This window comes from Micromesistius poutassou, assembly GCF_964030765.1.
Source record: "Micromesistius poutassou genome assembly, chromosome: 8".
Taxonomy (NCBI): Eukaryota; Metazoa; Chordata; class Actinopteri; order Gadiformes; family Gadidae; genus Micromesistius; species Micromesistius poutassou.
In genome coordinates, this window is record NC_140278.1 from 7,273,102 (window position 1) to 7,300,440 (window position 27,339).

The 27,339-nt window shown below is 44.9% G+C and overlaps 1 protein-coding gene across 2 annotated transcripts; it reads left to right on the forward strand.

The window, feature by feature from the left end:
- Nucleotides 1-1,482: 1,482 nt before the first annotated feature.
- On the forward strand, nt 1,483-27,080 carry arhgap33 (Rho GTPase activating protein 33). Of its 2 annotated transcripts, none has more exons than XM_084472181.1 (27): nt 1,483-1,549; nt 8,147-8,241; nt 8,431-8,515; nt 8,625-8,714; nt 9,601-9,738; nt 9,847-9,939; nt 11,082-11,204; nt 11,539-11,616; nt 12,140-12,215; nt 12,322-12,366; nt 12,588-12,737; nt 13,162-13,264; nt 14,088-14,232; nt 14,410-14,492; nt 15,413-15,520; nt 15,874-16,019; nt 16,750-16,915; nt 17,242-17,354; nt 17,491-17,565; nt 18,294-18,469; nt 19,072-19,485; nt 19,859-19,942; nt 20,370-20,547; nt 20,747-20,916; nt 21,423-21,503; nt 21,791-22,552; nt 22,776-27,080. In XM_084472181.1, exons 1-27 carry the CDS (start codon nt 1,544-1,546, stop codon nt 24,474-24,476), a joined length of 5,484 nt encoding a protein of 1,827 aa, XP_084328307.1. In that variant the 5' UTR covers nt 1,483-1,543; the 3' UTR covers nt 24,477-27,080. The 2 variants fall into 2 exon arrangements, with proteins under 2 accessions (XP_084328307.1, XP_084328306.1); XM_084472180.1 differs by lacking the exon at nt 1,483-1,549 and adding an exon at nt 6,769-6,841.
- Nucleotides 27,081-27,339: the final 259 nt, after the last annotated feature.

Here is a 27,339-nt window from a genome sequence, read left to right on the forward strand (position 1 = left end):
TTCTGCAGTAGGCCTACACAAGACACGTTCGACAAATCATTCAACATTCCCGGTTGTTCCCCAAAATGATGACATGCAACCCGATCATAGTCTCTGCCAGTCCTGCTATTATAAACATAGCTAACTGACTTTTATAAAACTGCTTCAGCGATTTAAAAATAGTTAACAATAAAAAATAAAACTAACCCAGTCAAGTAGAAAAATACATTTTATAATATTACATTTTTTTTAATAGATTTTTTCATTTTCATGCTTTATTGTAAAGTGAGATAGAGAGGAAGGTATGGGAGATAGAGGGGAGGACTGTCGTTGCAATTTCCTTCAACAGATATTGCGTCTAGGACAGAAGAGATTTCTAAATGCAAAAAGCATGCAACGTCGGGATGCGTGATCTTAAATGCACTTCAATCATGCGTTATTGTTGTTGAGATGCATAATCTGACACTGTTGTTGATATTAGGCTAAACTTAAACAGACCTATAAAACTATATTGTCAATATTGGAATTAAAAGGAAATTAAAAGGAAGCCCCAGCAATATTATTTTCAGTGATGACTTTTTTATTAAACGTTAGGCCTACATATTTTCAGGACCATGCATGACATCTGGGCTAATGGATCTGTCTTCACGCATTTGTCATGAAATTCTTGACTGAAATATTATTTGATGTTGCGTGGAGTAGGCACAAGCCATTGTTACTTAAAATCTGACCCACGCTTCTCCGGTGGGCAGGGACCTTTTTTTTTACGTCCACCTTGATGTCCGACCACTTTTTTTTTATGTCAGCCACATTTCGGCTTTCCGCCCCAGCTTCATTATTCCCCTAACCTGAACTAGGCTATTGTAACGCTCAATACAATCGGTAAAATAAAAGAAAAGGCTTACACAGCGAACTCCACTTCTGGATGCACAATGATGATTTTGGCATTTAACAACTTGTCTGAATCTGGGTAAGACGGGCAAATGCCAATTTACAGGTACCTCTTTGCATCCATTTAAGGTAAAGCATTTTTATTTATGGTTGTAACATTAAAATAATGAAGGAATCTCTTCTCTTGTAAACGATTATGAACCAACGTAATATAGTTTTTCAGTAATTACTGACACACTGCCCATATCCATATGTGCCCATAAAGCAGCGGGATATGTAAATGTCTGAGGACATAGTCTGAGAATGGTGATTGTGACATTATAACTAAACCATAACATAAACCACTATACATGAATGAAGAAGAAGACCAGTAGACTTGCCCCTTGGACCGGCCCAATGTGAAATTCAGTTGGGGCCCAGAATTCCTAGCGGCGCCTCTGGATGCTTCTTATTATCTGTCATCAAGCGAGACGCCTGTCTTCCATTGTTTGTCTTCCGTAAGCACAGAATCCACAGCGTGGAGTACACGCTACAGTGTCTACCGCCATTGGAGTAAATACAATGTCGAATAGTGAATTAAGTTAAGTAGGGAGGATCTGTTCGCCCCGAGACTGGACGATTAAACAACAGAGCCTTTCAAATTCAAGCCCGCCGATTGAAAGAAGACTTGGGAATGGTGGTAAGGTTTTCCTGAATTGAGAATTCCCTTATCCAAAGGGACAAACGCGCCTTTGTTTTTGTGGTCTGTCTGATGTAGGCTACTAGGTGGCTAACGGTCGCTATTCGACGCTAGACATAATAACGTTTAATCTTGCACTTGTATTGTTCAATGAGTTCAATTTCTGATGGTTGGCCCCGGCGGTCTAGACGTAAACCCAGCCTTAAAAAGAATAAAAAGAGGTGTGATGCAAGGACATCAACGTATAGACAAGAATATTTACAAGTGTATTCACTTGTGTACAACGCTGGGACATTGCTTCTAAGTTACATTTAGTACGTTGCCGTGTCTCAGGTCATATTTTCGGTGTAGTTTAGTGGTGTCTGCGGTGTGTCTGGCTGGTCTAACGTGATCCTCACTGCTAACTAGCCAGCTAGGTGTTCGTGGACTAGCCGTGGGGTTCTTGTTGTTGCCATTAGTAACGTCTCTCCTCGTGCAGCTCAACTGAGTGATGCCATGGTCTACAGGTTAATTGTCTTTCTGATTGGATGCGAGGGTTTTATATAAACATGGCAACTAATGAGTACAGTCAATTAAGGCGTTCAATCTAGTGCCCATTTCCAAAGCGACGAGCAAGTCCCTCCCTAGCTTTTATCACAATCACTCCCGGTGTAGCAATAGACCGAGACAATAACGTTGAGTCTTTACATGTATTTTATTACATTGTATTGGTGGGCTTTCGCCGAATTTGATACAAATTCGATACCATCTATTAGCCCAATTACGTTCTTTAATCGATCGCCTATATAACGCTCAAGTTTCATGTTTAGAGGTAGGCTGTATTGTTCAAGCATCATGCCAATATACATACCAAGATTAACAAATCTTTCATGATGTAACCTACTGTTCATACTGTAAGTGATGCATGTATATGGCTTGAGTACGCCTAGGTATTCAAATGTAGGCTATATAGCTCTAAGGTTTGCAAATGGTGGCAAATGTATTTACTGATTTGTTGAAACGACAGGTTTGTATTACGAAATAGTGGAGTATTTTGAGTCTTGCAGGTCAGCAAAATCAAATATGGCCTGCCAAAATAGTATGGCTTGCCAAAAACATGATTAGCTGATCAATTGATTAACTGAACGCAGTCCATCCTTTTAGTGAAGAGGAGCATTACTTGTAATATTGGATTTATAGATTAATAATGGAATAATCCGTGAGTGTTTCTCTGCAAAAAAAAAGCATTGTCTTGGCTGCTGAGAAAGCATCAAGTCACAGGTTTTTGACGTATAATCTGACAGAATCTTGTGGCTCACACCCTTAATTTGCTGCTCATATCGTGTCCTCTAATGCTGTAACCAAAGCTACCCCCTTGACCTCAACCATGAATAAACAGCAGTTTCAGACAAGGAAATAGCGTCCTTATCTGATCTACCATAGACCATAGATCAGGGTGCTTAATGGTCTTTGGAAAGATTACACAATCAATTTCTTTGCTAAAAGCTTGTTTTATAAGAAAGGGACAAAAACCGAACCCTTGTCCTGTTTTCCTCCTGATAGTGGCCTTTCCAAATGCAAAATAAATGCCTAGATTGAGGGATAGAAATCTTCTTATAGAAGTATATAGATAAATAGAAAGAAACTGAGTGTGGATGACCTGTTTCATCCACACTCAGTTTCTTTCTATTTATCTTCGTTATTTGCTCAGTGTCCAAATTAAAATCCTGAAAAGCTGCTTTTATAATGAGGTTGGCAACAGTCATTACCATAATATAATTGCCAAAAGAAGCATTATCATCAAGTCGGTGTCAACATTTACAAAGTTGTCTTTTGAATTTATCAAGGAATGGGTTAGTTCAACATCCTCATTTAGACCTTGAGAGATTGTTCTGAGTCTCTAATCACTTTTGGTCTAGTGCTGCTCTGTGGTCAAGTCACCCCTTAACCCATGACCACTGGAAGGAACTATTTTTAAAATGCTTTTGTACAGGGGATGTGATGTCATTTTGCCGACTCACTTATCTCACTTATTCATTTTCTTATAGGGTTAGGGTCTCACACCCTTTGCCGCGGTACCCCTTTTCAAATGATACATTGTGTGTATCATAGTACAGGCAATCCAGTTTTTAGTTAAAACTCTTACCCATGTGGTAAACGGGTGCCCTCTATAAGGTTGTTAGAATGGGTGCATGGTCGCATTTTAAGACAGGTATAGTTGAATTAGAAGTACTTAATTTCTTTGATTTGTGGTGTATACTTTGAAACCCCAAACCCACCACCAGCCATCAAAGTCTGCGCCTGTCCCTGCCTCTCATTTACAAAGCTTGCAGCCTGCCTGGGTACATTTAATTTCCCTTGGCTTCTCAAAGAATAGGCTTCAGTCTGAGTATTTGAACCCATATGGGATCCCACCCAGACTGTGTGTCCTCCTCCTGCGTTCGCTTCTTCTTCTTCTTCTGCTCCACCAGGTCCTCCTCTCCTAATCCTATACTCTGGTCTCTAGGGTCTCTCCCCGCTCATACCTCACTCATCACACTACTTGACTTACGGTCTCAAGGTTATAAAAGTACTTGATGAGTAGTCATGATGCAGTAAAGCAACAATTAACAGTACAAGCGAGATTCTTGTCCACAAATACCAAAAAAACCTTAAATCAATTATTCAGTCTTGAGATATGATTTAAGTCAGTGTTCACTACCACAATCTCAGACCACAGTCTATCACACAAATATGGGGAGGGAAAAATAACAGTGAATTTGAGTCCGGAAGTTGCGCTTGAGAACTAGGTGTCAGGTGTGATCAGATCTCTTGTCCCTGAATAGTTATAATAATACGTTCATTATACAATATGAAAAACATTTAGAAGAGGTTAAACCTTAAAGGCTGATGTTACCAATTTGCATATCGGTATTGGTCTGGAACATGCCTTTTGGTGAAGGGTTAAAACTTCAAACCTGTTGGCCTATATTGCCTTTCAATGTTGTAACTTCTTTTTTAATTATCCAATTTACTGCATTACTGCATTGATTATCAAGTAAAACAAGCATTCTATTTTGAAAGTACAATTAATTTCTGAACATAAATCAGTCATCAATGGTTAACGTTGGGTCATAGCTGATGTGTTGAGGTATGGTTAGTGAAGTCATTGCGTTTCTCCTTTTTGTTTTTCTGCGTGGTTGCACATGTGGTTCAGAGAGGAGCCTTAGGGGATGTACGCAGGGACTGTGCACTGGACGATACTGTCTGGTAAGTCCCAATGACCGATCGCCTTTACGCCTGCCCTGCATTATTCTCACTTCTCATTTGTTGGAAATGCATGCAAATGTGTCTTTGCTTCCTTGTTTTCTACACACTCATTTTTAAATGTCCAGTACATTAACAATAGTAATTCAAAATAGCATATATTTATTAACTCAAATTAAATGGGGATCTACGCACTGCAAGGCATTTACTACCACTAAGTTGAATGGTTAAATTGGCGGGTGGCATTTAAATGGAAGGTATGGGATTGGCACCATGGTAAGGCTATGGTTACCTTGTCCACCTGTTTGTCCGCCTGCCCAAGTTGTAATTTCCCTCTGTCTGGTTTTAAGTGTGTGATGTTGCTTGGGTGTTTAGTGCTGTGGCAGGGAGGGTCTGATATTATTGTGTTTTAACATTGACACTTGCCCAAATATTGTCACATTTCATTTAAACCATCAAGCATCAGCACAAACTTGAGGTTTGATCAGAGGCATGATTTCCCATGCATCATCACCCATTTCAGTCTGTCACTTTGGATGGAGTCATGATACTTTGTTTCTATCACACTGACTATAGGAGCGTCTAATGGAAATCCTAGCAGCTCCAGGAGCTCTTGTTTCATTAGAACATGGAACTGTATCCCAAGACTTTAAACCTATCCTACTACTTATTTTTCCGTGAGAATGGGTGTTCTCTTTCCTAAAAACCATATCACGTACCTCTCTCAGAGAATTGGCTTTTAACCAGGTTAAATGCTCCTGTTGTTTGTCCTTTTAAACAAAAATAACTTGAACTCCTTGCCTGTTCAAAGGAATGGACATGGGTGTAACTTTGATCGATTCTGTTTCATGCATTATCATGAACATCACCACTGTTCTGTATTAATGACCTGGCTAATGTAATTCCCATCCACCAAAGTTATTAGCATTCAAAACTCTGATCCATCTACCCATCACACCTGTGTTAGAAATCAGCCCCCCCCCCTGTCCATTCAAGACCTCAACTGACTCCCCACTTTTTTAATTCATAAGATACTACTTCATTGAACCCAGATGGGAAATTTCGTCATATGGCAACCACTGTCACCACTTCCCAGCCAATTAGCAGGCAGGCTGGAGCATGTGTTTTTGATGCCGCAGAGTCATGTGTTGGAATGGAGTGTGCATCAGTAATGGGAGAGGTTGCAGTGTAAAACAAGACGGCTATCCATCAGTAATGCTCCATCCAACTCCACTCAAATTTTTTGTAGAATTGAGACTAAAGTTTCAACCCTCCACTAATGTAAAGCTCACACTACAATGGTATTGACCGGCTTCTTACTTCAAACTACTTTTAGACCATTTTCCATCTCTAGGATAATCTGTGAAAAATCTGGAAAAAATCCTTGTTCCTTCGGCTGGAATGATACTCTGAAGCTGTCAAAGACTGATTATTTTAGTACCGAGCCAGTCTGGATCTCATCGGGAGAGCCCAGTGTGAATTCAAAAGGTTTGAATTTTGTTGGGCCTCATGGCTGACGCACATAGAATTGTTCTACTAGAATCTAGTAGAACGATTCTAGTTACATTCTAGTAACTAGAATGTCCCCATTGGACAAGTGCACAAGAAAACTCTCTATTAAACTCTCTATTTTAAATCCCTTAGAAATCTTGCGATGTGATCTCTGTCCTACCTAAATTTGCTAGCGTGTGCTGTACTGCAAAGCAATTTACTTTAAAAACTATAATGTCTGTCATTTGACACATGACATGTGGGCTGCTCTCTCCTTAGACAGGATTTTGTTACGCTTTAAAAGCTGTAGTGTGAGCTTTGTATTAGACTGGGAATCCAACGCCGCTCCATTATTTTATAGAAGTGAGGCTATGGTTTCAACACTCCACTAAGGATGTGCATCCAACTCCTTTCCATTTTTTTTTTTGTAGAAGTGAGACTACGGTTTCAACACTCCACTAAGGATGGGCGTCCCACGGCCCTCCCGTTTTTTGTAGAAGTGAGACTACGGTTTCAACACTGCATAGAGGAATACCTTGTTCGAGGAGAAATTACAATGTCAATATGGCAACTTTGGTAGGTGACTTGTTCATTTTTTAAAGTCATCTGCCCACACTTGTTTGTCTTGTTGCATGACGTGATTATTTTCTTGCCCTTTTTGATGTCTTAATATTATGCTTTTGAGAAAGTTCAAGCTCCTAATAAGTGCCATAAATCAGGAAACAATGGTGTCCTTATGTGAAGTTCTTTGTTTAATGGGTGTAATGACAACATCATAATTGTTGGTTGATTAAAATACCTTCATACAATTTTAACAAGAAACAGTAAGGGTCACTCTCTTAATAGGAGGCTCCTTAAAGGATACATAGTAAGGCTGGGTTGTCCAGCCCAATTTTGGGAAGAACGATTCGTTCCATCATTTGTAAAAGTTTCTATCAATTGATAACTACTTTTTCAGAAATTATTTCCTGAATAGCCAACTGTGTAACACCTGGGAGACCCTGTTAGGACTGTCATGATTGGTCGATCATTCTTAACACAAATTTAAGTTGACTTTAAATAAGCAGAAGATCATTTCTCAGCACTGAATATGCCATATCCACATTCAATGTCTTTATGCCACGAACATGTTTGCTCATGTGGAAACTCTAGGATGATAAATAATGTTGATTGATAAGGTGGTATAGGTATTAGGTGCTGTAGGTCAGATTAAAGGGCTATAAATTGAGTATTGTTATAAATGCCAAAACTACCTATCTGTATTTAGAGAATGTAATGCTTTGAGAATATGTGTTCTTGTTGACTGGGTGGCTGCCTCTATATGAGAGTATTTTGATTCTAGGCCATCTCCCTGATTGGTTCATCCAGCCTGCTGATCACAGATATAGTTATAATGGCTTCATGACCGGTGCATGAATGCAACACCTCTTAATGGCAGATAAATGTTAGGAGCAGAAAGGGAGTTGTGTTTTTATCCTGCTCTCTTCTGCTTTTTCTCTTGTTTTCTCTTTACAACTCTCAAATCATACATACAGCACCTTTTTAATCAGAATCATCTGAATTTAATCAGTGTATCTATTGATGAAAATATTTTTTAGTAGCAATAACCATGATCTAATCTACAATCAAAATGCCTGTGGTGGCAGGCGTTGGATGTGTATAAAAGGCCTACATGAATTAAAACCAAAATGACATATTCTTGAGATTAGCATTAAGCATCGCACGACTCATGTAGACTAACCTATTCTGGAGGGATCTAGGAATGCATGTCAACACCGACCCCAAACAAAACAAACAAACAACAACAACTACACTGCTTCATTACGATACATTGGCAACAGGCCTATACCGTTTTTCTGAATGACTTTATCTTTGTTTCAGGCTCAGAGCGGTGACCCATTGGAAAGAACTGGATATCCAGTGGCAGAAGCTTCAGTGGGCGCCACGGCCAACCCTAACCTCAAAATGAACAAAAGGTAATGGGTGTTTATCCAGTTGTTCATTTTGAAACATGCTGTTGAACGCCACCCGTTTTGGCAAATGGCAAGACAAAAGAAAATTGATTTAACATGTATTTGATATCATTTTAAAACAATGATCAAAGTTAGGTGTTGCTATAGTACCTTGATATGAGTTGCAGTATATTTGACTCTGTTTGTCTCCAGGGTGTCTGTTGTTAAAGGCCACTTCCCAAAGCTTGCAGACTGTGCTCACTTCCACTATGACAACGTAGACCTTGGCTCCATCGTGGTGAGTGACTCTATATTAGACATGACTCCAAAAGACCATGAAGGTGTGGGTTCATCCAATATTTTTGTGTGTGCAGTTCTGACACACTATTTGGTCTGCTGTGTTAAAGCTCCAGTATCTCAGTGAACAGGATCATGGTGAAGCCAAGTGGGGGGCAGGCCCCTCCTCAAAGGTCTCTTTGGTACAGGTCACCTGCCAGGTGGGACACACACACACACACACACACACACACACACACACACACACACACACACACACACACACACACACACACACACACACACACACACACACACACACACACACACACACACACACACACAGCATGTTTCCCCCATTTAATTTAATCTTAGACTTGGCATACCCAATGGTCTAATTACCGAAAATAAAATGCAAGACTTTTCTTGACTTGACCCACATGGCCACCTCATTATCCCCAGGCCTTTGCATTTGGTTTCCTCACCTCTCGAGTAGCCAGTGTGTGGTGAGCATAGATAGATTGATTCACTATCTACAGCCTGCGGAGCATCTTTAGATAGATACATTATCTATAGCCCAGGGAGTATAGATAGATACATTATCTATAGCCTGGTGAGTATAGATAGAAATACTATCTATAGCCCGGTGAGCACATATAGATAGATACACCATCTATAGCCCGGTGAGTATAGATAGGTACACCATCTATAGCCCGGTGAGTATAGATAGATACACCATCTATAGCCTGGTGAGTATAGATAGATACACCATCTATAGCCCGGTGAGTATAGATAGATACACCATCTATAGCCCGGTGAGTATAGATAGATACACCATCTATAGCCTGGTGAGTATAGATAGATACACCATCTATAGCCCGGTGAGTATAGATAGATACACCATCTATAGCCCGGTGAGTATAGATAGATACACCATCTATAGCCTGGTGAGTATAGATAGATACACCATCTATAGCCTGGTGAGTATAGATAGATACACCATCTATAGCCTGGTGAGCTGGGCAGCAGACTGGCAGCCATGCGTCACTCTCGCAGGCAGATGATGAAATGTGATGAATGCACTGAATGAGTCTCTTGCTTCTCCAGGGTAAGTCATGGATGGTTAGAAGGTCCTACGAGGAGTTCTGCACGTTGGACGCCCACCTGCATCAATGTATCTACGACAGACGCTACTCCAAACTGGCACCGCTGCAACCGCTGGGACAGACGGAAGACAAGACCGAGGTACCAAAACAAATGCAGTCACCAAATGCAAATGGTGGTTCACTTTCTTTCCTATGGTTACCCTGGTTCATGTTTCTTCGTGCCGCTCTTTACCTTCCGCCCCTGCAGATGGTCTGTACTCTGCTGGCAGAATATCTCCGCCGACTGTCGGGCATCATCGACAACAAACTCAACTGTGGACCTGTGCTATCGTGGATGGAGGTGAGGCGTGCTTAGATATCTAAGGACATTCTGCCACTTTAAAGGATCAACTTATGATAATTATTCAGACATTTGATCACCAAATATCTGGACTAAGGACTGAGGCCAGTCAGGACTGAGGCCAGTCAGGACTGAGGCCAGTCAGGACTGAGGCCAGTCAGGACTGAGGCCAGTCAGGACTGAGGCCAGTCAGGACTAAGGCCTGTCACCTATCACTACCTATGCCTAACACTAGCTACGGCCATCACTGCCTAGGCCTATTACTACCTACGCCTATCACTCGCACAAACTGAGCCCTGGTTTGAGAGAGCCTGAATGCCGACAGCTGACAACTATATTCTGTGTGTTACGGCAAATGAAACTCCCTATATTTAAAGAACCCACTGTTTCAGCTGGAATTGTAAAGGGATGAGAGTTTAAGGTAGGAGATCCCCATGGTTACGACCCATGCCAACTCTCAATATTTTTTATTACTGTTGTTTTATAGTGTTATAACGAGCGATGTTGTATATGAAACGCACCACACACTCCAGCGTGTTGGTAGGCTAATCCTCACCCAGACGTAGACATTCATTCAATAAGCCGACAGAGCTTCACCATCCACACACACCATGGTGCTCTGTGTCAGGGAAGCCTCACCCCCCGTCTGACATGAGCAACAAAATCATCTGAGCTTCCCAGAACAAGGGCCACTCATCCGCAGATCCACACACACAGTGGCATTGTACGATATGTGTCCGAGAGGCTTCATTTTCTCTCTGACTCCACAGTCAACCACTGCCCAGGCAGAGCTTGACGCTCCTGCCTGCGTGGCTTCGTCGTGATGTCGATGAGTCATCAACCTCGCTGTCACGAAAAAGACTGTTACCTTCAGTCGATTCAGAGTGGAACGTTCACTGTGTTTTGGGGAGTCTGGCAAAAATCTACGATTTTACTCCTGTTTTCTCCAAATTAGTCTTATTTCAGTAACGACGATACGTCATAGATTACTATGTTGACGATCATATAAGACATATGACCATGTTTAAAGTAAAAAGAAACAGGGTTTTGGGTTCACAGGCTCTTCAACATAATATTTCCAATTGTATCTAAAGGAGTGTGTTTTTATGCCCAGTATTAACCCTCTGTACTTCACCCATTAGATCGATAACCGAGGGAACCGCTTCCTGCTGAAAGAGGAGGCATCTCTCAACGTGCCAGCTATCGCTGCTGCCCATGTTGTGAAGCGCTACACTGCGCAGGCCTCTGATGAGATATCTATAGAGGTACGTGCTCCATTTGTTTCTGGGACGGAAACGCTGGCCAACTATAGCTATGTAGAGCACACAGGAGATGGAGCGCCCTACATCGGCTAAATGAGTTCTCCCTCTCATCCTGGCCTTTTTATCGCATGGTCACAGGTTATGACCATACTGTGTTCATGTGAATTATTTTGCCAGTTTTTCTTCAGTTTTGTTGAAGATTTGTTGAAGATTTTTTTCCTCTATCTTGCTGTACATGCCTGTCTCTTGTAGTGGTTTAATTTATTTTTTGTCTTGTGTACTTTTTTGGGATATTCAATTTTATTGTGTTTATCAAACCCATCTTCCTTGGTCAAAGGTTGGAGATATACTGTCTGTGATTGACATGCCGCCCAAAGAGGAGACGAGCTGGTGGCGAGGAAAGCATTGCTTTCAGGTACAATTTCACGCAATTAATTAAAAAAAAAATAGAAAAAAGAAATGATGCACATCCTAAATTGATAGAACTGCTCCGTAGATACTTTATTAGTTATACCTGCGAATTAATTGATTAAAAACGCCAACACAGGCACTTTTGTGTTGTTCGACCAAACGCTAGAATAGAAAAGATGCATTATCTGATGATAAAGATGTGATAGGTTTGTGGGTGAATCCCTATAATATGGCAGGTTGACAAGAGACTATTGGACTGGAGGGTTCAGCGACTATGGACCTGTTTTGTTACATTCTGTTGTTATATACATTCAAAATGTATGACACAACATAGGGTCATAGTCGCTCAATGATCCAATTCTATAGGAGGGTTTAGTGACTATTGACTTATTTTGTGACACACATTTTCACATGATTTTTAAAGGGATTATTTCATTCTTCGATTTTTGAAAATGTAATTTGGCACAAAAAATTGTATCCTACTCTGTTATCATCATCAATCATCGACAACTTTATTTCTCTTTTAGGTGGGCTTCTTCCCCAGTGAATGTGTAGAGCTCATCAACGAGAAACAGACTGGCAGCACTTCCGGAACCAAGACAGGTAACAGCCCACACTGACACTGACATCTACACTGTGGAGCAAAGGAACAGCATGCTGGTGTCTTTATTACCTTGGTTGAACCTTAGTTTTCTGTGTGCTTAATAAGATCAAGATGGAACCAGCTGTCCCGGACCTGACTCTCCCACATCAGGTGCGTTCACACACGACTGACACACAGAGCACAGACACGTGATCTGCACTCATGCAACTGCACATCCTATCCCTGTTGTGGCTCTGCAATGCGACATGCTCACTCTTATTGTTGTGTGTGTGTGTGTGTGTGTGTGTGTGTGTGTGTGTGTGTGTGTGTGTGTGTGTGTGTGTGTGTGTGTGTGTGTGTGTGTGTGTGTGTGTGTGTGTGTGTTCGTACAGTGTGTAAGAAACACGGCAAGATGCTGGGGTTTCTGAAGACTTTCATCAAATCCAGACCATCCAAACAAAAGCTGAAGCAGAGGGGGATACTCAGAGAACGGGTGTTTGGCTGTGACCTCGGTGAACATCTGCTCAATTCTGGACTAGATGGTAAAGCGCTCGCTCGCTCACTCACTCACTCACATGGATAATGAAGGCTACCCCTATTCATGTTGACCGTGTAGATCTGCAATACAAACATTGTTTCACAAAGGCACAGGCAGATGCCTTCAAATATGTGACTTCAAAGTAACATCTTTACTTTTGTAATACTTTTTCTACAACATATTAGTGAGATGCGTTTCAGGGGAATTTGTCATGTTTTTTATTTCACTTGAGTTGCCCAAACCAATAAAACAAATGAATTTGAAAGAAAAGGTGCAGCATTTACTAACTGCCAATTGGCTCATAGATATAGAGGAGCCAGTTCCAATACTCAAAACCCAATACTTCCGTCTCTTTCCATTCAATAAACTCCCTCAGGGAGGTTCTTGGAGATGATTAAAGGTGCATTGCTTCCCATGTACCGGTTCAGTTCCTCAGGTTCTGGTCAGCTGCTCTGAGTTCCTGGAGCAGCACGGGGTGGTGGACGGCATCTACCGGCATTCTGGAGTCTCCTCCAACATCCAGAAACTACGGTAAGCCTTTTCTGACGGCTCTTACTCTAATGCTGTGTGTTTTGTAAGGACTACCCTAGGCTAAAGATCGTCTTTCAGACCGATAGTCAACAAATTGTATATATATGAACTAGGCCTGGGCGATATGGCTGAAAGACATATCACGATATAACTTGATCATATTGATCGATATCGATAACTATTGATAATTTTAATGACCTAAAAAGACTAGGAATTACCATGCTGGATTTAAACATTTCTGTTTAACACTTAATATGACCTTCCACTGTTCCTCATTGATAAATACTCCAATGTCAATACAACAATGAAAAACACTCAAATATTGTAAATAAGTATGGAACTGTGTTTGTGTAACAAACCTAGCTGCTAGATTCTGTGGTCTCTTATCGATATATATTGAACATGTTTTATATTGATATTGTTCAAAAGTCTATCACAATACGATAATTTATTGATTTATTGCCCAGGCCTTATATGAACTGGATAATTTCAGTATATGTTTTGGGGCATCATTATAGGATCTGGGATCCTGGGCTGAGATAGTGTTCTGAAAGGACCATTGGTACCAATGTTATTCCTTACAGAGAATACAAAACCCTAATAATAACATGTAATTTGTAGGGTTAGGGTTGTAGCAGGTTTCCTGGTGAATGTGTCGAGAAATGGTTCTGAATGTGTAGCAACAACCAGGAAGGATATATTGAACATTTTGTTCATTTTATCTCAACAGCATTTAACTGCACTCCACTTTATTGAAGACAAAGCAATTGCAATAAAAATATTGCAATAAATCCTTTCTTAAATATGTGTTTTGTTTCCAAAGTCACGAATTCGACAGTGAGATAGTTCCAGACCTCACGAAGGGAATCTACATGCAAGACATCCACTGTGTTGCCTCCTTGGGTAAACTGTACTTCAGAGAGCTGCCCAACCCCCTGCTCACCTACCAGCTGTACGACAAGTTTGCAGTGAGTACAGCATGCCGTAGGACACGTTTGACAGCAGAATTTCACCTTTTAATAACCATGATCACCATGGCTGCCTCTTAAAATGGATGATGTGTTGCTCATTGGCCATTCCCTCTTCAAGTGGCCATGGATCTTGGCTCATCTCCTAACCGTCTAAGGTGATCTCCTTGTTTGTAGGACTGTATGGGAGAAATGACTGATGATGAACGCATGGTCAAAGTCCATGATGTCATCCAACAGCTACCCCCTCCTCACTACAGGTACTGCTCTCTAACTTCTGTCTTTAGAGCATTAGACGAATTTGAGGGGTTCATGAATGTTTGCCCGCGCGAACATGTGCGCCTATGTGTCATGTGTGAGGAAAATGTAAACCTGGAATATTATTATCATCCTTTAGTGAGTGATGTGAAGAAACAAAAACCTGATGGTGTTCTCACGGTCCAAAGTATTCGGGGGTGATGTAAGGAAGCCAAACGTGAAAGGTTACACAGTTCTCCCTGTGTAAAATAAGAGGCTCGTTACTTGAGAATACACATGAGAGCAAGGATTATCAGACCATAGTAAATCAGGACGTGCGAAGAGTTATTTCCACATTAAAGGAGTGAGGTAGGCCGTAATGGAGGAAAGGGGAGAGCCATATGGTATGTTAGGTTTTGTGGTTACCGTGGTACCGATGCAAAGGTACGATTATTTAAGACCTTTCAGTTGAAGGGAGGAAGGCAGCTGGCTTGAGGTGCAAATATACTTTATCCAGAGGCTTATTGAATGAGTTAGTCATGTAATAGTCTCACTTTAGGATAATATCCCAAGCCTGATGGCAGACATGACCAAATCTGTTCAGTTTATTTCCCTTCATATTTGTTTCAACCAATTGTGTTGCTGAAGACGGGGATCTGTAAGTGCATTATGAGAGCACAATCTCAGCCAGTTAACTGTACAAAAGTGTCTGTAAAAGTTTAAAATCAGCAGTGTGTAGTCCGACCACTAGCAATTCACTTATTAAAGTCCCCTTCTGAAAACTTCATCTATTCACGCTAATGAGTTTTCTTCTGTAGAATGTCTCCGTCACTCCGAGTCTCATTCTGGCTACCTCTCTGTATTGGATATTATTATCAAATGGTTAAAGTGATAAATAAAACATAACACAAGCTGTTTTGTTCCTTCCCTCTTCGGTGTTCAGAACTCTGGAGTATCTGATCCGCCACTTGTCCAGGCTGGCTACGAGGAGCGGAGAAACCAACATGCACATCAAGAACCTGGCTATTGTTTGGGCTCCCAACTTACTGAGGTGAGCTGTTAAGGAGTGTGAAATCAAAATGAAGAACAAAAAGGCATGCATCTGTCTGGCAGTAGCAGAAGGGAGCACATCTATATGGGTGTTTTCAACTGTAGTTAATTACAACAGAAATTGGTATTGTTGGGAAATGTCTGTGCATTTTTCCAGCTTTTAGATATTTGCTAGATTTCTGGAAGCAGCATTTCCCTGCTATATATCAATGCACCGTCAGATGCACTTCTTAATTTAATGCTTATCAACTGTCAAGAAAAAATGTTTTAATTTGAACTGGACCTTGCAATGAAGACTTGGAGCCATTAAATCAATGAATAATTCATTGGAAGGCATGCCACTCTTGTGTCCAGGTCTAAGGAGATCGAGACAGCCGGCCTGGTGGGTTCTGACCCCTTCAGGGAGGTTCGGGTCCAGTCGGTCATTGTGGAGTTTCTTTTGAGTCACGTCAATGTTCTATTCTCTGACTCGTTCACTTCTGTGGGAAAATTCACACACGGTAAACACAGAATCTACTTTATAGAATTTTCTTTGTCTTTTCTGTGATTTCCTTTCTTTTTTTTCTTTGCTTTTTCTGAGTTGCTTTTTTGCAAAATATCAATGTGTCTTAAAACTGCAGTTAAGTTTTTTTTGTGTGCATAATTGCCACCATATTTTGAAAGCATTAGTAGCTCTTCAAGCGCAAGCATGTTCATTCACTTTGCGTCACATATTTAATTCACTGACTTAGCCAACAATAGTTGTCTGATGTGAATCTTCCAATGCGGTTGGATGTTATGGAAGACGAGTCATCTCCACATAGAAGGGGGGGTTATGGTGACATTTGCTCCTTTAAAGGAAAAGGTCAAAATAAGGACAAGTTATTCTCCACTCTATCCCAGTGGCTCACCGGATAGAGGGCGTACCATTTAAGGCCCAGTCCTTACCGCAGTGACCGGGGTTAGATTCCTGTCCGTGGTCCGTACCTTCCTGTCTATCTCACTCTATCATAAAGCATAAAAATAAAACTTAAAAAAAATAAATAAATAAGGACAATATGTCAGTGTAATCTATATGCAATCTAATCTAATTGTTTTCCCACGTTCTCATTCATCCGTCTATCCCTCGCTTGTATCCAATAGCAGTTCTGTACTGTCCAAATCTACTGTTTCTATATATTCCCCCCACCCCCAAACCTAAACGGTGACCCGTTCTCATGGTCCTCCCTCCCCCTGCCCTCTGGCCCCCAGCCCCAGGCCAGCTGCACCTGGCCAGGCCCAAGTCCTTTGTGTCCGCCCGGCTCCTGTCTTTAGAGGAGGCCCAGGCCAGAACCCAGGCTCCTCTCATGCTGCACGCAGCCCCACTCCACCCCCTGCAGGAGCAGTACCACACGGTGCTGGATGTCCAGGATAACAGGTGGGGATTAGTAGCATTAATCATATTAATAATATATTATTGGTCCGTTGGAAGTGATGAATGGGAAAGTTGTTGACCTGGTTTACCTTGTAGAGGTGAAAAAGATAGAGCTCACCTGGTAAGGTGAGCTCTATCTTTTTCACCTCTGCAAGGTAAACCAGGTATCTTTGGTATCGGCTTTCTGAAAATTAGTTCAGCCCATTTGGATTAAATAAGGTTTTAATGAATTTGTCTGTATCTGCGTCATTGAAATAATATTTGACCTAATTGAGTAGTTTTTTTTCTAATGTTGACTATAATATGTGTGTTCTGCTTCCTCTCTTCAGGGCTAAGAAGGGTTTAAAAGGGAGGAAGACTGCGGGAAGCTGGAAGACTATTTTTGCAATCGGAAAACCAATGAGAATCGGCTCCCTATTCCAGCCAAACATGGCTCACTTTGGTATGTGACCTAGCTCTTCCCTCTGCTCGACTGAAACGGGACACTACCACCATTTGAGTGTGTGGATAGTAGGCTGTTTTTGACATTTTCTTCTTGTGTACCTTTCCATTTCTTTCTGTCTGTCTGTTTTCCCAAGGTTGCCGTGTTGACAGCGTGACCCTGAGGTCTGCCAAGAGTGAGGACAGCCTGTCCTCACAGCACAGCGGCTCAGGTTGGTGCTCCTAGTAACCTTCAATATGGTAGAGATATGGGGAAGCAGTGTTTGTGTGAGTGAGTGCCACCACAGTTTCACTCATGGCAACCACACACTGGGTCAAAGTAGTAGAAGTATATTGTAAGGAAAATGCTTGACACTTCAGTTATTTGAAGTGTGTGTCTGTGTGTATGGGGGGGGGGGGATCAGTTATTAGACCACCATGGTCTTCTCATTGGGTTTCCAGTCATGATAATAATAGCAGAATACAATCAAATGCCAGTATTGAGGGATTGTTCTGATGCCCAGTTAATTTATGGATGAGCGGAGAACCCTCATGAAGGGTATGAACTAGGGCTGCTCAGTTATGGAAAAAATCATAATCAAGATTATTTTGGTCAATATTAATATCACGATTATTCAAACAATTATTTTTGAGTTTGAAAACATGATGCATTTATTCAGCATTTCTCTGAATAAATTGAAAATGGTTAAATCGATAATAATGTACAAATATGTATCCAGCTGCAATTTCTATTTATAAAACATTTAATGATTAAAATAAATATAATTTAAAAAAAATAATAATAATTGTTTAAACTCGATTATATTAGTTTGGAGATCGTTTGGCCCAAAAATTTAAATCGCAATAAGAATTAGATAAATTGCACAGCCCTAGCATGACCTATGCACTGGGGAGAAGCGCAGGTCTCTTGTGCGTCTCCTTGACCGTGTTCACCCTGCAGGATCCGCTCAGTTCCTGAGGGCACGGCGTCCTCGGCCCAGCAGCGACGGGCTGTCCATGGGCGCCAGCGTCAACATGGAGTCCGCCTGGCCACACCCCCCCGCACGCCTGTCCTCCTCCCGGTCCTACGACAGCTTGTTGCCCAGAGACCAGTGCCATGGAAACCAGGGGGAAACGGTACAACATAACCGTGTTATAGCCATACCGTTGCACTACATGTGTACACACAAGTAGGCTACGGACACGCAGATTGAGGGTCACTGTCCATGATTGCCTCACCAATACTTGGGTATAACTTAAAGGTGACAGGCGATCAGTAATAAGACCACCATGGTCTTCTCATTGGGTTTTCAGTCATGATAATAATAGATATTGACCTGGAAGTGTTTTTTTAAAAGCAGAATACAATCAAATGCCAGTATTGAGGGATTGTTCTGATGCCCAGTTAATACCACCAGGTGTGAGTGTGATTAGCCGTTACGAGCTGTCTTGAAAATCGGCCTCTTCTGACATCACAGGTGGGCGTGTGCACCTAGATGTGTGCTGGATAGATCAGTCTACCAGCCTGCCCGGTGGGCTGTAGCAAACGTTGCTCATCTATCCGTCATGCATCTAGGTGGACACGCCCACTTGTGATGTCAGAAGAGGCAGATTTTCAAAACGGCTTGTAATGGCTAATCACACTCACACCTGGTGGTGTATGTCACCTTTAAATACGACCACATGGAATGAAACATGATCAACAACACTAAGAGACTGCCGTATGTTTGTGTTCCTAGGGGGAAGATGGGGATGATGAAGAGGAGGAGGGAATTTACTCCATGCCTGAAATAACAAGTCAGGGCATCACGTCCCACTGGATGGCAGAAGACTTGGACGACTTCAGCCCCACCTTCCTGGACGACCGGCCACTCGGACTGAGCACCACCAGGGGGTCTCCGCCCTCTGGCCGACACGCAGCCTATTACCACGGCCATCAGCCCCCTCGACCAATCACGGAAGACCCGGACTCTGTGCTCAACCAATCGGAGGCCATCGCCCGGAGGAGTTTGATCCTAGCGGCGACGGCTCCGCCCCAGCAGGCGTTCGTGCAGCATCAGGCCTCCAACAGCTGCCCGGTTCAGGTGGACCTGACCGGCCACAGACCTGCTGACGCCCACCTGCCCCAGGAGAGGATATCCTTCACCAAAAAGGTGAGTGTGGGGGACGACTGAGGGACACTGGGTATCTTGAGGATTGTGATCTCATGATTGGTCCAGAGGGTCATAGTTTTACACATTCTGACACTTAAGTCTTAGACACACAGCGAGACAAAAGTACAGCCTGCATACATCGGTGCTCTGTGTGATTCGCTGCGTGTCCAGATCGATTTTTGTGACGGTCAAATAGATAATATGGTTGGAGTGTAACGCAGACGGCTGTGTTGTTTTCCAACACACACACACACCCCTGGTATTATGGTCCATGCTGTGATGAGCCATCACCTCTGGCATGGTGTATGGACGGCTTGGGTTGAATCTGGCCTCACCTTGTCACCATGTGTGGTCTCACTCCGTTGCTCTCCAGATGGTGCACGCTCTCTCCCCCAAGACCAGCAAGTCTCCAGCGCTAGACATCTCTCAGCCTGTCGCCATCAGTGTCCCCGCCAAGGTAGGAGGAGTCAGTGTGTGCAGGACGTGGTGAACAGTCACGGTAACCACAGTTAATATTGTGTGTCATTGATGGAACGTGTTATTGCGGCGAGCGAGTCAAAACACCAGGAGCGGTGTGAGTACGTTTTCCACGTCCTGTCCCCCGGGGATCATTTGAGTTTCCCCTCGTGCCCAAAGGGGACCCAGAAATGAATGTTTTAAGTCGCGTGCACGTAGGGAGCCAAATGTGAGCGTGCACGTGGTCAGGGTGAGTGCACGCTGGGTGGGGGCGGTGTCTTGAACGACAAGCATGTGATGTCAACTGGAATTCTAGCAAGCGGTTGTCATTATTTCAGCAGCCGTCGTCTTTTGTAGCAATAGTGGTATTTATAGAGAGTCATAATACTAGTCATAATGACGCAGTGGATCCACCTTTGATCTGCCAGGTCTTGGAGATGATTGGCGGTCGCGCCGGCGAATCCCAGCACTTGGCCTCCTCCGATTCGCCGCAGTCGCCCCAAATGATCTCCATGTTGCTGAGGTCATGTGACATTCAGCTGAGTGACACCTGTCAGCAGGAGCTCAACAGTAAGCTCGGCGCCACGGCTCTCGGGATGGCTAAAGGTGAGAATTCATCTCACCCTGGCAATATGTTTATCGGTCTGATTAATGATCTGTGCAAACGGTGTCATATGTTTTACACACAATGGTTCATCTCTTCATTGGAACACTGAGTTTTTCCAGGTGCCAAAAATGATCTACTGTTTATCTTTTCCGATGCGAGTGTAGTGTTAAAGCATGCGCTAACCTCCCGGTGCCCCAGGTCACAACGGAGCCCCCCCAGCGGCCCAGAAGCCCCCCCTGCCCAAGAACCCGGCCCGCCTGATGGCCCTGGCCCTGGCAGAGAGCGCCAACCGGGCCGAGGAGGCCTCGCTGCCCTACAGACCGCCTCAGACCGGCTACAGGCCGCCTCACTCGGCCTACTCTCACAAGGTGGGTGCTCGGTGTGCTCTGTCTGGGTGGGGGGGGAATGTCCCGCTGCATGAGATAAGTGATCCAGCCGCTGTGTGGATACATTGTGTTTTTAAACACAACACGTTTCACAAAAAGCATTTGAATCATTTACACCATTGTGTAAACGTATACTTTGTAAATTGGCAATGAATAACCCAACCTTACCCTAAATCGAACTAAACCACATGCAAAATAAAACACCAAAATGGTTGTGTTTTGGTATGTGCAAGGTTAAACTTGTGTGGTGTTGAGCTATTGAGAAGGGGCCGTGGACAAACTGTACAGGCCTAATGATCAATGGTTGATCCTGGTTGATTTGTGAGTGGAAGATGGTGTATCGATAAGCAGGGATCTCTGAAACAATCAATGTATCAAACAGATGTTGACATGTTTCTCCATTGGCATGGCCAATGGAGAAATCCCCATTACACCTTCGCTACAGAAACTGACAATCATCAATCTATTATTTAAATGTTGCTCTGCAGGATACAGAGTCCAATCAGCAGCCAAGCCTGTCCCCTGAGGCCAAACTACCCCCTCCCTATTCCACTGAGCCCAAGCACCTGGTATGTATCTGATCAGTATGATAGTATAGTATAATATCAAATGGCTATAGAACCAGTATTTAATAAGAACTAAAGTGCCATTAACTGTATCTCTCCGATTGGGGTGTTTTGGGACATTGCATACATCAAAATCACAAACTAGTGACTCACACCTACTAAAGTAGGTGACAGTGGAATAGATTGAATACTTTCATTTGGTTGCATACTTCAGACTTTATTTTCAGTTCCATGGAACTCCAACAAAGGTGTGTGTGTGTGTGTGTGTGCGCGCGCCCTCTTCATTTCAGGACATGGGAACCCTCTCCTCGACGACCTCCGGCTCCGACCCCGTGACCTCCGACCTGTCCCGGGTCAACTCCTCCGAAGACGACCAGAGCTCCGACCCCTTCTACAGCAACGTGAACCTCGCCTCCCGGGAGAGCCCCGTCCGGAGGGACCGCCGGCAGCCCCCCGCCTACGGGCGGCAGCTCTCCGCCCCCCCGTTGACGGTGAGCCACGCCGCCGGCACCAGCGCCGCCGCCGCCGCCACCGCTGCCTCCATCGGCCTCCACCAGCAGAGCGACTCAGTGCCTCAGCTCCAGCTCTGCTCCACCGCCTCCCAGCCCAGCGGCGGCCAGCCCCTCCAGCCCCAGCTGCACCACTCCAGCTCGGAGAGCTCCCCCCTCTCCAAGGCGCACCTCCACCACCCGGCGGGCCGGCCCAGGGTGCCCCCCAAGCCCTCGGACCTGGTGGCCCCTAAACGGGAGCCCCCCTTTCAACGGAGCCGCGACCCCTTGCCCCTCCAGGTGGCCCCCGCGGGGCCCCCGAGGGAGCAGCAGCAGCAGCAGCAGCAGCAGCAGCAGCAGCAGCACCCCTTTGCCAGGACCAACCTGCGGCGCTCTCTGGACTCGGGGCGGGTGCAGTGTTTGATCGGGCAGCCGGAGTTCCAGAGCCCGTTGGTGCGGGCGTTCTCGGAGCGACTGGGCGGCGTTCCGGACAAGCTGGCCCGGTACCATGCGGCTCAGACGGCCAACCAGCTAGCCGCCGGCTGCCCCCCTCCCTCTGCACTGGTAGGTGATGGAGAAGCTCTCCGCTCAAGAGAGAGGGAGACCTCGATTATCTTATCCTTCTACAATTTAATTTTTTTGTACCCTTATCTTTGTGAACTAAAATCCGTCTGCCGTAACTAAAGACCACAGAAACAAGTTTGGATTGTTGAAATGCAGGTTCTATCTTGGGATTCCCACAGTTTTTTTGCATTTGTTAAACCAGGTTTTGTTTCCTTGTCCCCAGGCACTGGCAGCCCAGCACCACTTTGCACAAGCCGGCATCAAGGCAGAGAAGCTGCGGGACAAGCAGAACCTGTATTATGAGATTTGTGGTCCCGAGGGGGAGGAGCCCTTCCCGTACCGCCCGCCCAGTTACTCCAGACACGCCTTCTGTAACCCCAGACCCCACCTGGAGGGAAGCCTTCTCCCCACGCCCCACTCCTCCCCTGAGTCCTACCACGGCCCCGCCCAGCCCCGCCCCCCTCAGCACCACGGCCCCCCGGAGGCCGGCCACTTCCCGCCCTCCCACGGCGACCCGTGTCTGCCCCAGCAGGCGTCTTTCACCAGACCGCCCGCCGGCAGCGAGATGCACCCCCTCTCCCGAGGCAGCGAGATGCACCCCATCCCGGCCTCCTGCTTCAGCCCCCTCACGCCCGCCTCTGCCGCCTCGCGCACGTTCTCGTCACCGCGAAAGGGACGCCACGCCCCCTCTCTGCACGCCTCCAACCATCACGGCCAGCACCCCGCGCCTCTGCACCCCTACTTTGAGAACGGCCGCGTGTGTTACCGCGACCAGCCCGAGGACGTGTGCCCGCCCCCCCCCGCCGCCGCCGCAGCCGGCATGCACCGAGCCAAGAGGCCCGGGCCCCCGGCCAGACGGCACGGCCCCCAGCGGCCCTACAGATCGCCGGCGGAGCCCCAGCAGCCCGTCTACGTCAACTACCCCTTCAGCCTCTCGCCGTCCGCCCTCCCTCCCCCGGCCTCCTCGTCCGTGGCGCTCCCCGTGAGTCACCGCTGGGCCACCAGCGACCTGGACTCCCCCCGGGAGCGCTCGCCGCTCGCCTCGCCCGGCGAGAGCCACTCGTCCCCCAGCTCCCTCCCCTCCACCCCGGGGATGACCTCCTCCGCTCACAAAGCCACGCGGGACCAAGCGTTCTGCGGTCGGGCCGGGAACGACCCGGCTCGGGAAGGGGACGACCAGGGGCCGTGCGCGACGAAGCGCTCCTGGTCGGAGGACGAAGAGCAGGAGGAGGAGACGACGACGACGGCAGCGGCGGTGGAGGCGGCGGGTCGGGACCCCAACCCGCTCTCGGGGCAGAACCTCGCCGTGCTGCTCATGGCCAAGATGGCCGAGGAGGACGCGAACGAGATGGACGGCGACAGCCCGGGCCGGCCCGCCCCTTCTTTCCCCCTGCAGGCGCAGTTCAAAAGCCAACAGTATCACAGCTCAAACCCCTTCACCGCGCCACAGCCTCCGCCCCCTCCCTACGCCGCCGCCTTGTTCAGCTGCTCCTCCTTCCAGCAGGCGGGGACCTCGCGCCGCGCCTCCTCAGGGGGGGGCCAGTACTACCGCCAGTCCTACGACACCCACCAGTCCTACGACATCCACCCCGCCCCGGACCCCTTGTTACGGTTCCACCGGGCCCCCGAGCCGCCGTCCCGTCTGAATCCACGGACGCGCAGTTGTCACAACCCGCTGTACCCTCCTCATCGCTCCTCCCACGCCCACCAGCCCCCCCCCGCGCTGTTCGGCCTCCCCAGCAGCGATCCAATGGGTTACCTGGCCCAGAACATGCAGCAGGCCAACGTGGGACCACGCCCGCCCCACCGAGCTCAGGGCTCCCCCCCGGGGGAGTCCGTCCCGGACACCTCCGCTCTGAGAGGGGTGGTGGGTCAGAACGGGGTGTCTGGGGCCAAGTGGAGCCAGACGCGATCCTACTGCTAGGACTGTTGAGTTGACCCATCAGGGTTCCCCTTGTAGCACTCCTACTGGCTAAGGCCAGCCCTGAAAGACACAGCAGAGGTGTCCAGATCTATCATAGCACAGCCCTGTCCCATCACCTCTCAGGGCGATACGAGTCAGCCCTGGCCTTTGGAAGAAATCAACTTTCCCCCAAAACCATCTGGGTGCATTCAATACTAAGATTGATCAACTTTGCTTTAGTGATCAGACATTACTGCCGCTTCGGAACTGCCATCACATCCAACAGGATTTGTGTCTTAACAGAAGGCACAACATTTTAGTCACATATTACTAGAAAACATACATTTTTATAATAGTCTCATGATTTGGATGTTGTGGGTCTTTCATAAGTCACAAATCAATCCATTAATGGAGAAAGAAATCGTCAGCTCTCTGGTTAAGAGCTTTGTAAATGTAAACTACATTCTTGTATATACTTTTGTCTTTTTATTTTGCAACGAGGCCTCGATATTCGTTCTTGGTCAAACATTAACTCAGTCATTAACTTATTTGTATTTTTTTACTACATATTAATTTATTTAGGTTTTTCCAGGACCATACTGGTGCAGATGATTAAAACACCTGTAACCGTCTCTCCTGGCAGTACTAAAACATACATTTGTAATGATTCTGCGGAACAGTTAGTGTGCGTTCCCCCCTGCCATGAATGTAAGCTTTAGCAGTAGCAGTAGCTCTAACCGGTAGCAGCCTTGTTAATACTTATTCAAACAGACTCCTTACTTGATTTGTGTAACACTTGTGGTGGCACACTCTACAGAGGAAGTAGAAGATGGCCTAATCAACCAAAAATGTTGGAAGTAACACTTCTATGCTACTGCTACCGTTTTGAGCTACTGCTACCAAAGTGCTACTGCTATGTTTACATTCGTGACGAGGGCTTGTGCGCACTACGACAGTTATTTTGACAAATGATATCGATAACAAACGTTTTAGTGAGTCCGGCAGAGACAGTGGTTTAATCACCCAGCCAGTATTGTCCTTTAGTGCTAACTTCAACATCTGGTGTGCTTTTTAATTTAAATGGATACATGTTGGTCAGGCAGGCTGTGTGTTTGTGTGTGTGTGTGTGCAGATGTGGCTTGTGTGACAGCAATATAATCTAGAATACTACAGACTTCTGTGTTCTGCCGTCTTGAAGCCAAGACTATAGAATTCATACCAGTGTTACTTAAGGGATGAGTTGTGACCAAGAAGTGTTACACTGGTTGATTTTGATTGAGCCGTGAAAGAAAAGTGACTCTCAATACATTGGTCCGACCGTCCGACCCCCACTTCAGTGTGAGTGGCCCCACAACGCGGTCTTGTCTCACAAGTCAAACCACACAGTTGTTGCCAGCCAGGCCAACTTAAAGCAAATCAAATCAATTGGACTCATGGTCAAGACCAACATGAACAACACAAAGTGTGTTATTTGAAGCACTGGGCGATAACGGTGCAAATCTGTCTGTGCCATTATAGATTAGAAGTGAAAACTGGGAGCCTTTTTAATTTAGTTTCACGTTTTAGACTGAAAAAATATATAATTTGCGGTGTGTTCGAATATATACAAATAGGATTCAAACAAACCAATACTTTATTTTTCCCGTGAAGAAGCATCGGTACCCGTTTATTTTTAAATACATTGTAGTCTTAACTTTTTAGATGAGGGTAAACCGAAAGATGGTCTTGTTTTGTAGTTGCTCTTTAGTGAAAGCACACAATTTAGGAGTCCTGACACTCCTAGCAATCTGTCTCAATGGAACCAATGGTAATCCCTCTGTATACATGGCCTACACTATACCTCTATTATTGAGGGTCTTGGCTTAGATTTGTAGCCATAAAGCACTATGCAATTCGCTGTCTGCATGACTACTTTTCTACGGCCCATTAATTGTTTAAGACCAAATTCATTAACAACCATATTTAATGAAAAGGGTTTTGTTAGGCCTAAAACGTACATTCCATTTCATGCACAGCACAAACAAATCATGTTTGCCTTTCTATGGACATGGCAAGTGTGACCTCACATGAGTTCTGATCTAGCTGTTCAAATGCAGTTACAGCTGGTTGTCTTATATGATGAGCTAGGAAAATGGTTAATGTCAGTGAACTCTAAACGTTTGCAGTTGCATCGTGCAGACACACTAGCCTTAGGAAGATGTTTACATGTGTCTTATTCGTACTTGGAAGTTTTGACTTCTAAGAGTTTTTATGTCCGGTTCCCTTTCTTATACCTAATATGTTTGATTGGTATCCGAGAGATTCCAAGACATGAGGCACAAAGCAAAGGGACCTCAATATACACACACTGCCACTGTTCTTTAACCCTTTGTAAAATTGCAACTACTCAAAACATTTGCCTGGGATCCACTTTTGAGATAAGATGGTACACTCCGTTTACATTCTGTGTGCAGTATGTATGCATGCGTGCATTGTGTCTCAAATCATTCCCCATACCTATGCAGTGATTTAGACATTAGAATTCAAGTAAACTTTCTGGCAAGTATTAAATGTTTGCATAGGTTTGTGATGTTCTGAGGTCCAACAGCAGTTTCAAACATGGAGACTGTAAATGTTCTCAAATTAATAAAAGATATGCTGGCTCAGTGAGAGTTTGTCTTTCCTTTGAAATTATTTGCTCAATGAACCTTTCAGGCCTGTTCCCTGAAAGTCTGGGAGTGGAAGTCATTCAGCGAGCCTGGCGTCGACCCAAATTATCTCTGAAAAATGTGTGTACATTTTCTTTCATTAAGTTCTAAGTTCTACTATGGAGCATAAATATTTTTTCAATACCATCATTTTTTTTAATTAACCTTGTTTGTCATCTATTGTTATGGTTGTGTTT

Bases quoted from the DNA above. Each gene is read 5' to 3' on its own strand.
- arhgap33 (XM_084472180.1), top strand. The intron at 11,205-11,538 runs GTACGTGCTCCA...CCTTGGTCAAAG, and splicing joins CTGATGAGATATCTATAGAG to GTTGGAGATATACTGTCTGT. The intron at 12,738-13,161 runs GTAAAGCGCTCG...GTACCGGTTCAG, and splicing joins GCTCAATTCTGGACTAGATG to TTCCTCAGGTTCTGGTCAGC.